At 36.4% G+C, this 15616-nt stretch overlaps 1 protein-coding gene across 1 annotated transcript; it reads left to right on the forward strand.

The window, feature by feature from the left end:
• The first annotated feature begins 429 nt into the window (after positions 1 to 429).
• On the forward strand, positions 430 to 13378 carry nlk1 (nemo-like kinase, type 1). Its single transcript, XM_039685786.2, has 12 exons — positions 430 to 672; positions 2346 to 2654; positions 2801 to 2930; positions 3059 to 3114; positions 4521 to 4627; positions 8195 to 8280; positions 8363 to 8572; positions 9111 to 9212; positions 9300 to 9386; positions 10472 to 10670; positions 10782 to 10875; positions 12235 to 13378. The coding sequence occupies exons 2-12, from the start codon at positions 2347 to 2349 to the stop codon at positions 12281 to 12283; spliced, it is 1428 nt and encodes a 475-aa protein (XP_039541720.1). The 5' UTR covers positions 430 to 672; position 2346; the 3' UTR covers positions 12284 to 13378.
• Positions 13379 to 15616: the final 2238 nt, after the last annotated feature.

Below are 15616 nucleotides of genomic sequence, written 5' to 3' on the forward strand. Positions count from 1 at the left end.
CAAATATAGAAAATTAAATACATATTTTTGTATTACTTTAATGATTAAATAATGAGGCATTATAGCATGGCCAGAAAACATGCAAATAATTTGTCCCAGTTGTTATACAAATTGTAATAATAACCATGTTCATCAAGCTTATCCCTTTCAAGCCTGTAACCCAAATTATTGCAAAAAAAAAAAACATATCTATAGCATCACACAAATAGAGGTATTAAACTTTATTATTTAGACAGTCTCCAAAAAACGTCGGACAATATGTTCTGAAGATTAAGCACCTGCTATAATTGTAAAATGAAAATATTGTTGTTAAGTTTCTGACTCTATAATTTTTTACCCTAATCCTGTAAAGACAAGGCAAGAGTGAACGGTTAAACTGCGTCTCTCGCATTGTTTACACCGGTGGTCCTCCCTTCCCCCATACACTCATCCCTCCTTTCTTTCACTCCATCCCCCTCTCTCAACTCCTCCTTCTCCCTCACTACCGCTATTTCCAATTCCAACAGCTGATTTTCCAGACCAGAGAGAGAGGAACACGGCGAGACAGTTGAGATTTGAGATCAGCAGCAGCAGAAGGATTTAAAGCGAGTAGAAATGCGGGGCGAGCGCTGCGATCCGCAACATCCGTCATGAAGATTTGAGCTCCGCCGCCGCTGCCATCAGCTCCGAGAGGTTAGCCGCTGTGCTAAAGCTAACTTTACAAACAACTGTAGCCAATAAACCTACATTACCAGCCTTCATCACGAGTTACAGTTCGCTTTTTCATTTCTTTGTGCATTAGGAGGGGTTGTATTCACTTTATGTTATTATTTTCGCTCAGAATGCATAATTGTGCATATAAACATCAGATATAGGTCACGGAGCAGATTAATTAGCCAGCTAGCCAGAGGTAACAGCTGGTTGTCGAGTTAGCTACATTATTATTATTAGAGTTAACCAGCTTGAAAATTACATTAAACTAAACAAATAGAAGCTTGAGATACATGTTGGCAGAAGACTGTGGTGTGTGGAAGGGCTTATAGCAGCTTAAATATTAACATTGTAACGAGTTGTGTGATTACAGTGTAAGTTAGCTAGCTTGGATATATAGAGGAAAAAGAGCACCTTGCGAACAAAGATGAGGAACCAAACTGATGTTAACTTTCCAGACGTGTTACAAGCACATTTTCTTATTTTTTTGCAGGCTATTTAAACTGATATAGCCGATAAAGCTGCTGTCAGGCCAAACTAAGACCGAGCACATGATTAAAGTACATCAACCTTTGGCATGCATTTGGTCTAGTAATGTTTCTGATTGACTTGCGCTGTTGCAATGCGGCTGAACTGTCACTGAACGCTGGCTCTAAGAGATAACTTGTTTGTATTGCCTAATATTTGCCAATTTGTTTAGATTTAATGTTTTATTTAAATTTAATTGTAACCTAATTGATGTTGGGCCGGTTATACTAAAAGAAACGGTTACATTTGTATAATACTCACAGCTTAATTTTTCTAAACATATTCCATCATTATTTACACACACCATGTCATTATGAAGTTGTATACAACTATGAATGTCAAGCCCCAAAAGAAACAAAAAAATACTCCATAAAAGTGGTCCATGCAACACCTAAGTCTTCTGAAGCCATCTCCTAACTTGTGTGAAGAACAAGCAAAATTATAAAGCATAATGATAATTCACTGGAGAGATAACTCCCCCTGCATTTTGAAAGTCATTTTCCACCCCAAATATTATGAGAACCAATGTAGCAATATGTTGAATGGCAACATATTTGATATGAATAAGATTTGAGCTCCAGTGGATGTGAAGATTTTCAGAGAATAATGCCTATTTTGTATTCCATTAAAAAAGAACCCATTTTGAGTATGAGTAAATAACAAATTTTAGTTTTTTGTTTGTCAGTAAAATGTCACTTAGAAATTCAAAATAATTTAGAGATTTGTCATTTTATAAACTCACTGTCGGGAGTGTACTTAATCATTTTAAACCGATAGTTCACCCAAAAATGAAAATGTTGTCATTTACCCAGTCTCACCCTCATGTTTATCTAAACCTGTACTGACTTTTCTCTGGAGAACAAAATGAAACAATTTGAAGAACGTTGGTAACCCAAACAGTTTCTGTTTCCGTTGACTTCTGTTGTATGTACAAAAAATACAAAGTCACTGGGGTCCAAAACTGCTAACCATTCTTCAAAATATCATCTTATCTTTTGTGTTCAACAGAATAAAGAAATGCATACAGTTTTGTAACAATGTGAGCATGAACAAATAATGACAGATTTTTCATTTTTTGGTGGGCCATCATTTTAATGACTTTCTCACCCATGTTTGTTCTAATGTAGAATGGCGTTCCATGGATCCACTCGGCCAACAGTGTGTGGTAACTTGTTCCCTGGATCAGAGTTAGGCCACAAGTATTTTTGTGTCAACGCCACGACCGGCACTACCTCAACGGGCCTCAGTGCGACATCAAATCCCACTGGACCCAACGCACCAGCTGGGACTCCCAGACACCCAGCATCTCTCGGGGGCAGCGCTGGCGGAGGGGCAGCCATCCCGCAACCTCACAGTAACCCAGCAAGTGAGGTTCCAAGTCCTGCTGAAATGGAGCCTGATCGACCTATCGGTTACGGTGCATTTGGGGTGGTCTGGTAAGTGCTGCTGTCATCCCAACACACTAATTTCTGATGACTCTCTGTCCATGTAGGCTCTCTACCTTTTTTGACAGAAGCTTCTTATATATTTCAATACATTTTAAATTGTTTGACTCGAACACCCTGTTGCATTGCTTTGGTAGGTCTGTGACGGACCCTCGGGATGGGCGTAAGGTGGCTCTGAAGAAAATGCCGAATGTCTTCCAGAACCTGGTCTCCTGTAAGCGTGTGTTCAGGGAACTCCGGATGCTGTGTTTCTTTAAACATGACAACGTAAGTTTTGCGGGCTGAAAAGGAATCATGCATGCATTGATTGATTGCTGAGTGGGTGTGTGTTTTTGCAGAGTTTTAGAATTTGATTGCATGTTTTTTTTTGTAATGATGGGAATTTGCTTCGGCAGGTGCTGTCTGCCCTTGACATTCTCCAACCTCCACAAATCGACTGCTTTGAGGAGATGTATCCTTCATACCCACATTCTACCTGGGGTCCAAAACTGATTTTCTGATCAGATCGCTATCCGATCGTAAAAAGACCAGTTGTAAATGCCCTCCGAAACGCATTTGAGACGGATTTGAATCCGATCACTCAAACCACTTCAGTAGGTGGTCTGGGCCGTATTCCAAAACTGGACAAGTGTAAATGCATCAGGTTGTTGAAACCACAAATTTTACTCCACCCAAAAATGCTAAAAAATAAACGTGTGAGAGCACGGTATGGGCTATATGCCACTTATTGTCAGATATGACAACGGTATCTGAAAAATCAGATTGCTATCCGATCTGAGAGAACGCATGAAGTGTAACTTGTATATCTATGATTTGGAAATTGTAGTCTTATGACAGGGCTCGAACGTTTCGAGCATTTGCGACTAAAAATAGATGTGTGTGAACTCTAAAATATATTTACCGTTACCCCTGTAAACAAAGCAGCCACTTTTTGTTTCTGACCAGAATTTAAATGTTTTTAACAGCCGTTTCCGATTTTTCACTATGGTGTTCATCACAACAAATACTTAAATGTTTTAGGACTTAATAGGCAAATTTACTACTTTCAAAATTGAAACCTAAAACATGCCCTGGATATTGACTGAAAATGTCTGATTCTTGATTATTGTGCAGTAACTAACGGGACCTTATTGTAAAGTGTATAGTTCTTTATAGTTATTTTGCTGTCTACTTTAATCTGTCTGAAAACTTTTGTTTAATTTGTACATTTTGTTGTGTTTTACTTTATTGTATTTAATTGTTCAGAGTTATTTTTATTGTGACAAAAAAGTTATTAAACCTGTTGGGAGGGCAGTACTTTATTATAACCTTATTAAAGCTTCAATATATTATGAAAATCTAATTTTGTATAGGAGTTATAAGAGTATTCCTCTTATAATGTCTCCTCATATTTGAAAAATTGGCATTGTTCCCCTGAAGTTTTTTTTTTAACGGGCTTCTAAATTTTTCTGCTTATAAACACATGCGCTCCTTGGTAAAAAAGTAAGGCCCTGGCCTTCTAATACAAATATAAATTTCTAGTATGTAAAACTTTAATGTAGCATTATGTGAAGGTGATTTTGCGTTTATTAATTTATGAATATCCTGGTTTGCATTCAAAATGGCAAGTGCAAATTAGCTTTGGCAAGTAAATAAAATATTGTTATTTGCTAGTTGGAAAACTAGCTATTAGGAACTTCAATATATTTAACAGATGGGTTTTTGTTTTTCACTTCACATGGCAATGATGATATAAAAATACTCTTAACGTTCTGGTATGTTCTTTTTTTTTTGGTTAATTTTACCCATTGCTAGTTTCCCTCTTGTGTTCTCATAGTAGAAGTTGTCATTGTGGCCTTAACTAAGTCTGTGGTGTAGATACGTGATCACTGAGCTCATGCAGAGCGACCTACATAAAGTCATCGTTTCCCCTCAGCCTCTCACCACCGATCACATCAAGGTGTTCCTCTACCAGATACTCAGGGGTGAGTTCACATGGCCATATGTTACTTTGTGATTATAATGTTTTTATTTTCATTTCGGTCAGGTTTTTATTTAGGACAGATGAGGGTTTGGTGTGCGTTGCTGAATGGGATTCTGTTTGAACTTGTAAGCAGCCTGGTGTAGGGTATCTGGACTGTCAGTTGGGACTTATTTAATTCTACATGTAAAAAAGCTTTTAACATTTGTCTCACGTCTAGTAATTCACCAGCGAGCACCAGAAAGTCTGTTCCTTCCTAATAGCGTTCATTGACACTTACATGGCGAATGTGAGTTAAAACAAAACACCCACAAAACCAGCAATGAGCCAGCTTCACACAAATGTTATCATCTCAAAACCTTATCCCCTTTCCGGGAAAGAAGGAATTCCAGGCCCCCTGTAAAGTGGCGGCCCTGGAATTACAGTAAAATGTCCTATTCTATGCATAATAGCTTTCTGGTTAGAAACTACATCTTTTAACACTGGTCGATTGCATTCAATCGTTCATTCAGAACATTGGCAACTTGTTCCCCTCACAGGTAATCTTATAATTTGTAGGTGATTCCCGATCATGATTAGTTATTTTAAATTATATTCCCTGTATCTGAGCTAATTGGAATAATCCCAAGTTTCCCTACACTGGGAAACTTTAATCTTATGATCTCTCATTGCTGGGAGAGTAAAATTAATATTCTTGCTGAGACTGTATGTGTTGTAATGTATATGTATATTAATTAATTGTATGTTTTTCTCGTAAAGTTTTGGATTGGAAAGATATTTTTGAATGAAAATAGATGTCTCTCTAATGCTCACCAATGTTGCATTTATATGATCAAAATACAGTGAAACATCTCTGGTTACTTGAGTGTTACCCTTTTCCTGAGAAAACGGGAATGACCTATGTGTGCGAACACGCCAAGGAACTTGGCAGCATCTGACGGCGACGTCATTGAAATGCGTTCTCTTCAGAGGCTATAGTTAGATGTGCCACAGGTGCATCTTCAGGAATCACTTTGTCTGAATAGCAGTTCGGGCATATCCTCAGTGAACAATGGTCAATTAACCCGAGATGTTCCCTTTCACAAGCTTCTCTCAATGCTGTGCTGAGTTAGCACTTTGGGAACGAGAGAGAGAAGTAGAGGGGACTTCTTGAGAGTGGAGGAGGTCCAATTCTGCTTCGTAGATTCTTTCCCAGATTTGTTTCATTACCTCTGGGTGGAGTTTCTATTCCCCATTCGGCACAGTTTGTCTGTACAAGAAATCTGCTCCCACATTCAGATATCCAGGGATATAAATCGCTCTGACAGACAGCAACTCGACCTGAGCCCAAAGCAGAATCTGCTGCCCTAGCCTGTTCAAATGGCGCGAACTGCCGCATATAGGTGATCGGTGACTGCCGCAATGTTGTCCACCCGCACTAGGACATGGTAGTCTCTGAGCTGCTGGAGTAAGTACTTCAGTCCAGAAATACAGCCATCAACTCAAGGCAGTTGATGTGCCAATCGAGATGATGGCCCCTCCATGCAGTTGTTTAACGAAAACCTAGTATGCCAAGAACGACATACGACATAACCAAGAATGGCATTCCCTCTGGGCATAGGCCTACATAGAACAACGACATTACCAAACGGTATACCTTACATTATACCAAACAAAATGCTCTATTAACTCTATTACACTATTAATTCAAACTCACAGTGAACAGCATTAAACATAAAAACACATGCTGTACCTTTTTGTTGCGGTGCAGTTTTTATTGCGCAAGTGTAATGTTTTTTTTTTCCTAGTTTCATTTTCCTGATTGCTATTAATTTCGTCATTAAAAAAATATCCAGGGAGGATTGAATAGGCCTGTTTCTTTTCATTTTTACTCACTATCTGACAGCTAGGCTAATCAAAAAGATGCGCGATTAAGTGCGGCTGCGCAAACTCTCTCCACACAATTTGTTTCATGATAATACGTTTGCAATAATGCATATATGTATACGTTTATGTGTTTTTTTAAACACCTATCATTGTGTTTTTGACGTTGTTAAAATAATAATAATTTAAAAAAAAATTCTGAAGTGTTGTGATTAAAAATGTATGCTCACTCACATCAAGACGCCACTGCGGTGGTGGAGTCCATGAAGAGCAGCGTTTGGCACTGTGTCGCTTTTCGGCGCGAGCTGTGTGGAGAAGCCCTCTATTGCATTGGAGAAGCAATCGGGCGTTAAATGCAGTTTGCATACTCCATCTCTAGGCGGGAACTCGCAGCCTTTCAGGCCAAGTGCATGCAACCACCGGCCGAAAGGTCCCTGTACAAATCTCCAGTTTTTGAAAACCAAATGTTGACAGCTATGCTTGCTACAGTGGTTTTGACAAAACAAGATGGTTTTTATACTGCCATGGGCGTGGTGAACTCGTACCAAGGACATGGTGAGCTGGAACCTGCCTACATCACCTAGAACCACTTATTTTAAGTACCATCGCAAACATCCAATAGGAAAATTCAACTGCAGTAGCCACCGTTCAACCTGAAGAAGGCAGCACTCAGATGTTTTTACATCATATATTGTAAATTTAAAACACTTTATACCCAAATGTCAAAAAAAGTTACTCGATCAATGATTAGCACCAATAAAGCCCCATTCTTATAGATCATTAACTAAAAAAAGTTGGTTTAGGGTTTAGTTACCGTTTAAAGCAAACCAAGAACTTCCTGTGTTGTGGCAGTATTTCTATATGAAAATATGCAACCTTGAGATCGATTGTGACGAACCAATCGCATGGTTGGATTTGCGACACAATCATTTGATAGTTAGCATCTTGAATGTTCTAAGGGAAATGAGCAAGGTGAGCATGCACTCCTAAAGAGTGACAGACAGAGAGAGAGCTTACATACACACTGGTCAACTTTGAAAGGTCTGAAGACAAAGAAAAGCTAAAGATGCACCTGTGGGACATCTAATTATAGCCTCTGACGAGCACGCATTCCAATAACTTCATAGTCAGATGCTGCCAAGTTCCTTGGCGTGTTCGCACTCATGCTCACGCACTCAAAGCCCAAACTCACCGCAGTATTGAGGGAAGCTTTTGAAAGGGAACCGTAATATTGTGGAAACTTAAAAATGTGTTTTCTACTTTAATGTAATTTTAAGATATAATTTATTTCTGTGATGGCAAAGGTTATTGTTATATTGTTGATGTTATTGTTTTTGTTTTGTTTTTACATTTTGCCTGGCAAAAATAAATACATAAATCTATTTTCTTGTGTGTAATAAAGAAGAAATAGAACCTTTTAGGGGCTTTTGCATATGAAAAAGTCAGACCCTCTTTTTTTTTCTTTTTTTTCCCCCTTTTTGGGAGATTTGTTTTCAATGCCTGCCTTCCAAATTTATCAATGCCATCATTTTTTGTTTTTTGCAACCAAACTAGTGGATACACAGCACCTTTAATAAAACATGGGTGATTGTGTTGGCAAGTGCAGGAAGTCTTGATTTCCTAGTCTGTAATAGTGTTTGAATATGTTATTTTAGTATTATTCCTCCTGTTGATGTCCTTTATGAGGTGTCCTTTCTCTTTCTCTCAGGGCTGAAGTACCTGCACTCTGCGGGCATTCTGCACAGAGACATCAAACCAGGGAACCTGCTGGTCAACAGCAACTGTCTACTTAAGGTACCACACTGCACATGTGCTTAATATACTCTATCAAAAAATAATGGCAAAATGAGAAATGTCACTTTTCCTTCTCATTTAGATTTGTGACTTTGGCCTGGCACGAGTGGAGGAGCCAGACCCTTCTCGTCACATGACCCAGGAGGTGGTGACACAGTATTACCGAGCTCCAGAGGTTCTGATGGGATGCCAGCATTACACTTCAGCTATAGATGTCTGGTCTGTAGGGTGCATCTTCGCTGAATTGCTGGGCCGGCGTATTCTCTTCCAGGCTCAGAGCCCCATACAACAGGTAATGGCATACACTAACATTCAAAAGTTTGGGGCCTGTAACATTAAAAAATAAAATACTTTTAATCTGAAAGGATACATTAAATTGATCAAAAGTGACTTTCAAAATATTTCTGTTTTGTTCTTTTAAAACCTTCTCATCAAAAAAAATCGCATTTACACAAAAATATCAAACAGCAAAACTGACACTGAAGACTGCTTCATAGTTAATGGTGATGCTGATAATTCAGCTTTGCCATCACAGGAATAAACATATGAAAATGCATTCAAATAGTAGACTTTCATTTTAAATTGTAATTATTTCACAAAATTACAGTTTAATGAATTGTTCATCAAATAAAGGCAGTCTTGGTGAGCATAAGAGACTTCAAAATCTTACCCACCACATACTTTTAAATGTTAGTGTATAATAAAGAATCACCTTTAATACAGTAATGAAATATTTCGCTGAAATGAAGTTATTTTATTCATTTGATTTTGAATCGGTATGAATGAAAAGTGTCTCTTTACTCACTCAGTTTCTCCTTTCTTTTTCTCAGTTGGATCTGATCACTGATCTTCTCGGGACTCCTCCTCTTTCTGCCATGGCATCTGCGTGTGAAGGAGCTCGAGCGCACATTCTTAGAGGACCCCACAAACCAGTTCTGTACCATGTCTTACAGTCATTTATTAGTCTTTAAGTATTTAGTGCTCAAAAATAAGTTTAATTTGTGCTTTCTCTCCCTTAGCCATCATTGTCTGTTCTGTACATGTTGTCAGATGGGGCAACACATGAAGCCGTTCATCTTTTGTGCCGCATGCTAGTTTTTGATCCAGTGAGTAGCCTATAGAGTATGATGTATACATTTTTTTCAAATCTTTTTGTGGTCTTTTTTAATAGCCTACACTTAAAAGAATAATTAATTTTAGGCAGTAAATGTGTCATAACATTCTTCCATTAATGGTTGACTCTAGCAGAACTGCAGGAAGCACACTGACCGATGTTTAGATGTTTTTCTTCATTATTTAGATTTTTAGGTTTAGATTTCTTCTTTATAACATTGTTTAATTTTTGTTTTTGTTTTTTATCTTTTTTAAATAATAAAATGAATATGTAATTGTAGCATTTGAGTGTAAGGTATGCTGATGAAGTGATTAGATCATTTTGGCCCCATTAAGATAATAAGATAATTTTATTAGATTTTTTAAATGTAATTCTAAATATATAAATAAAAGAATTGGAGTAATTAAAATCTAGTTCATCATCATTTGTTTAATGTAAAATTATCTCAAAAGTGAGATGTCTGGATTTATTTAGGTACTTAGAATTTGACAATATTTTCAAGACTAATAAGTACATTTCCATTTGATGTAAAAATTAAATCCCAATAGTCTGGAAATACTCTACCATCCAAATATTTAGGGTCGTTAAGATTTCTCATGCACACTTCGGCTGCGTTTATTTGATTGAAAATACAGTAAAAACAGTAATATTGTGAAATATTATTACAGTTAATATGTTAACAAATATACACGGAACATTTTAATGTATTTTAAAATTTGGTTTATTTCTGTGATGGCGAAGCTGAATTCTAATATGCTGATTTGGTTGTAAAGAAACATTTCTTATAGATAAAAACAGTCGTGCTACTTACTATTTTTGAGGAAATGGTGATGCATATTTTTCAAAAATTGATGAATAGAAAGTTCAAAAGAACAGCATTTATTTGAAACTGAAATCTTTATAAATGTCTTTACTGTCACTTTTGATCAATTCAATGTGTCCTTGATGAATAAAAGTTTTAATCTTACTGACCTCAAACTTTTGAATGGTAGTGTAAGCTTCATTTTGTTTTATTAAAATGATTTTGTATTATGTTGTTGTTGTTATAATTATTATTCTGTGTGTCTCCATCCATAGGCCAAGCGCATTACGGGCAGTGATGCTCTGTCTCATCCGTATTTGGATGAGGGTCGTCTGAGGTACCACACATGCATGTGTAAGTGCTGTTACTCAGTGCCCAGCGGGAGGGTGTACACCCGAGACTTTGAGCCGCCTGCAGATCGACCGTTCAGCCACAACTATGAGCAGAGCATGCACTCTGTTTGGCAGGGCAAAGGTGACTCTCTTTTTATTACTTTGGCCCTTTGTTACAATATTAAACTTCATTTTCTTTTGACACGAAGGACCTACTTTGAAAGACTTCATCTGTTTTCTCTCTTCATCTCAGAGCTCATCCATCGTTTTATAACAGAGCACCAGCAAGGCAAACGAGTGCCTTTGTGCATCAATCCCCAGAGTGCAGCCTTCAAAACGTTCATTAGGTCAGTACAAGAACAAGTGTTTTTTGACAAACCTTTTTCAAATAGATTAACAAAATTAACTATGATGTGGAGATGTAATCAGATATTTACTAATTCTTGTAGTGCATTTGATAGTTGCTTAGCTATAAGGGTGGAGCCTATACAAAATATTATTTTAAATAAATGTATTTTATATAGTTATTAAAATGTATATTTAATGTATGTATATAATAATAATAAATTATTAATAATGTGTTGTTGTTGCCTGTTGTTGATACCATTAAATATAAATAAAGCAGTAAAATATTAATACAAATAAATATGTAGTAGTAGTAGTAGTAGTATATAAACCAGTAAAAAATATAAAACAAATTATAATGCATGTGACCTTATTTGTGTCCACCAAACTTCCATTTTAAAGGGATATTTCACCCAAAATTGAAATTCTGTCATTTACTCACCATATCATATCATTCCAAAACCATAATACTCATCCTCAAAACAAAAATGAAGATATTCAAAAAATATTTAATCCATATGAATTGAACTGTTTAGTTAAAATTATCTGAAGAGACCCAATTTATTTGATGAACAGATTGAATTTAGACTTTTATTCATATATAAACTAGGGCTGGGAATCGATTATAAAAATGAACTAATTAATCGCAGTTTGCTGTGATTAATTGCATTTCCCCCAATCATGTAATCATCAATATTTAAACATAGAAAAAATAGTCCTATATTAAAATAAAATTAAACATCAATATATTATTCTTCATTCAGTTCTATGCAACATACTTAGATTTAAAAGATTTATTTTTTGACTAATTATCAAAATTTAGTCTTACAAAGCTATTCTATTCTCAAAAACTGAACATTCTAAGGTATTTGAATTCAGCTTTGCTAATTGTACACATTATCTTTGTTTTGTCAAATGCACCATGAGGCAACTTTTTAAATGCAAACATTCCTCCTAAAACTCCATCCTTGTCCTTCTCCATCATTAAGTCATTAAAACGAGGCAAAAAAGTGCTGTGTCAGTTGTTTTATTTATTTATTTACTTACTTATTTATTTTTTGTGTGTTAAACATCTCAAATTAATCGCAAAGATTAATGAGTTAATTCCCCCAGCCCTGATCAAACATTGATCAGAAAACATAAACACAAGCTAAACCAATCCTGCTTGATGTAAGAGAATGAACCTCATTGGTTCTTGCAGAAGCTCAAACGTGCCCCGTAACACGAGAATGAAAATTAAAGTATCTTCATTTGTGTTTCGAAAATGGACGAAAGTCTTACAGGTTTGGAACAACATGAGGGTGAGTAAATAATGACAGAATTAATTCTTAAGTCATTGTTTTTCTTACTTTCTGCATCAGATCCACAGCCTGGCATTCGTCAAAAGTATCAAGGAAAGAAGAGAGATGAGGGATGAGGTGTATACTGGGACATGTGAATCATAGGAGCAAGCTTGCATTGGAGATGACTGGAGGATCACATGCTTTTGAACGCATTTTCAGCACTCTTTCCCAGTCAACGTGGGGATTTCTCAGAAACACATTTTTCCAGTTCCAATTTCACAACACTGATGAATAATGCTTCTGATGCTGCTGAGAACAGTTTTATACTGGCTATGTGCTCGAAGATTATGGCAAATAGTTTTCCACAAAAAAAAAGAAAAAAAAAGAAAAGAAAATCTCATGGATTGTTGAATTTTGACTAAATGAGCCAACGTCAATGTTGTGCAATACTGATATCTGGAATAATGCAAATGATGAGACTTCGCTGACCATGATTTCACTACCAGATGAGATGACAGTGCCCACAAGTCCATAGCATCACCCCTGTGGCCATCTTTTACTGTGGTGTATCTCCAAATTCAGTCTGTAGACTTTAATCACTGTGTTCCTTTTCTGGGTTCTTACGTTTTATTCTGTTAACCAAAAGTTCCAAAAGTCTTCTTTTTTTTAGTTATGGCTTCCTCGTTGAACTGAATGCTTTCTGTTCAATACTACTCAGACTTTCTCTAAAATGATTTTTTTCCTTACTGTTATTATTCTAATTTTATTTGGGTTTTTTTTTTTGGGTGGGGGGTGGGGGGGAGTTTATTGTGCAGATTTCGTTCTAATCTCTCTACAGTTCTAATGAAGCATCCTGTGCAAACGATCCTTGAGCCAATGCATTAGTTTTAGAGTTGTATTAGAATGCTGTTTAGGGTCGATGGTGTCTTGTGTGTATCTGAGGAACGTAGGTACTGTGCTGTTCCTGCCTGAAGCATCTTCCCAAAGCTCCCAACAACGCCCCCACCCCGGCCCCTCCTCCTAGGACCAAATCGGACTGATGTCAGTATCCTACTTTCTGATTGGGCGAGGCTCTGTAGGCAGAGAAGATAGATCGAATGTTATTTATTTTCCATTTTTAATTTATTGTCTTGTCGAACTTTTTCTGTGTTTGTGTTAGGCGGACCAGGTGCGTGGGTTTCGTGGCAGCATGAGCAAGTCATGTGGTCCGTGCGTGTTTTTGGATTCGGGGAGTTTAGGGAATGTGCAGTGTTGTACTTTTTGGAATATTTCATTACCTCAAACAGCCCTCAGTTTACTGGGCTTGTGTGTATAGACTGAACCCAATCGTTTTATCAAAAATGTACTGTAATGCAGCCGAATGACGTCAAGTGTGTGTGGAGCTCCTCCGATGGGCAGCAGTCTCTCCCCGAATTGTTTCTGAATCGATCTGCTCTTCTTTTTCCTTGTGAGTGAGGGATTGGTGTGGTGGGATGGTGGCTGATGGGTGAGTCTTAGATGCTTGTTGGATAAATGCTGCTGATTGTGTAATACCTCCCTGACTCCTTTGTAAAAGTAACACGTCTAGAGCTCAGGTTTCATATTATACTATATGGACTGTAGACACTGTAGATGTGGATCCGATCCAGGCAGAGTTACTGAAGACAAGCAGTTGTTGGTGCTCTCTGGGTTTATTGCAGAAGGCCGAATTCTCAAATGCCCAGCACTGTAAATGTTTGCCTCCTACCAGCAGGTGGCAACAAAAGCGCAGGGCAGGATTGGATGCATCAAGGCTGTTCCTCATTAATAATGTCTCTCAATGCATGTGTGTATGGACTTCACTTGGATTTGCAAATTGCAGTGCATTAGTTGTTTTATTTTAGAAACTTTTTTAATGTGCTGTTGCTATTTAATTTTATTATAGGAACATGTTCTTTTTTGGTTTTGTTTTCGTGTATTGTGACCAATTCTTTTAGGTTTTTGGTTTTAATCTTTTTTTTTTTTTTTTTTTTAAGTTGATGTTTTTATGACCACTTTTGCTATTGTGTTGGTAGAAAAACTAGCAAAATAGTGGATGAAGATCAGTGGGTTGGTTTAGTCTTTTTCGTCTTACTGACTGCCAAGCAGAAAGTGAACTTTTTAAGTAAATGGTGAATTTCCTTTAGTCGTAAGATAATAGATGTTAGACATTTTTAAGATGAAACTGAAAACTTGGTATTTGTGTTAATGACTATTATGGCTTTGATAATATGATTGAATAGTTGTTTTAAGATGGTCATTATTTCTTGTTATGTTTTATTAGGTTTTCTTTTCTTTTTTTTTTTCTTTTTTTCTTTTTTGTCTTTGCATTTTAGAAGAAAATATGTTTTTGGACTTTTTGTGTTCCCAACAAATACTTGAAGTTTTTAAGAAAAAAAAAAAAAGAGTACGTGAATTAGGATAAAATAGACATTAAAGAGACAGACACTGGAAACCTTGCCTCTGCATCTTATTGGCTTGTCATTACAATTACATTCCAGTTCAAGGACATAGTTATGATATTTCAATAACAAAGTCGTTTTAATGTTCATGTGGTTTTGCAACTATTTTGGCTTGAAATGAAAATTCTCCATATCTATTTTCTAATTGCATATTAATTTATGTATGTTTTGACCTAAACTAATGTGTAAAACAAAAACAGAAATATGGATGAAAAGATCTGTCTGTTTCATTGTGACTTTAAAATTAAGTGATTTATAAGTTCTTCTAAAAAAATCTATAAATCTTAAGGAGAAATCTTGATCATGACACAATCACTCTTTTGTGTCAATATGTTTGTTCAAGGAAGGCCTTCTAGAATAGATTCACGTGAAAAAAAAAAACCTTAAATATCAGAAACTAGTCACAAGTTATGAGACTCTTACAATAAATAAAATCTTAATGACCAAGGGCCTCAGGAATAAAAGGCTTTGTGTACGTTTCATCCTATGTACACAAGTTTTTTTATCTGTAAAACTGTATGTAAGAATCTGCACCTTTTAACTTGCAAGTACATACCCAAGCTTTTTTTTTTCACGTGTTCTCAAGTCCTTGAAGTAACCATACATGGAGCTTAGGATACTTTGTTGTGATTATATCTCCATATAGTTTCCATATGCATATTGCCTTCCAGAAAAAAAAAAAAGTAGGCGACGCATTGCAGGACAGAAGTCTCCAGCACAGATATAAGAGAGATTACACTGCTAAACTCACCCACCCAGTAAAACTACTGTTAAGAATAGAATTGAGATGTAAAATTGTATTAGATACTATGTTTTCATATAATGTATTACGAATATAGACCAAATGTGTTGCAATATTGAGAAAAAATAGGTGCTGTCCATTTTCTGCACCGTCTTCCTTGCAAAGTTTTGTGGATCACTTAAGGAACTATTACTAAAAAAAAGGCACTATAAACTACATTTACTAAAAGCAGAACATTTATTTTTGGCAATACCTTTTA

This window comes from Pimephales promelas, chromosome 3, assembly GCF_988280905.1.
Source record: "Pimephales promelas chromosome 3, fPimPro1.hap1.1, whole genome shotgun sequence".
Taxonomy (NCBI): Eukaryota; Metazoa; Chordata; class Actinopteri; order Cypriniformes; family Leuciscidae; genus Pimephales; species Pimephales promelas.

Coding starts and splice junctions, on each gene's coding strand:
- nlk1 (XM_039685786.2), top strand. CDS start 2,347: ATGGCGTTCCATGGATCCACTCGGCCAACAGTGTGTGGTAACTTGTTC. Junction 3,115..4,520: donor ATCGACTGCTTTGAGGAGAT/GTATCCTTCATA, acceptor TCTGTGGTGTAG/ATACGTGATCACTGAGCTCA. Junction 10,876..12,234: donor GCCTTCAAAACGTTCATTAG/GTCAGTACAAGA, acceptor TTTCTGCATCAG/ATCCACAGCCTGGCATTCGT.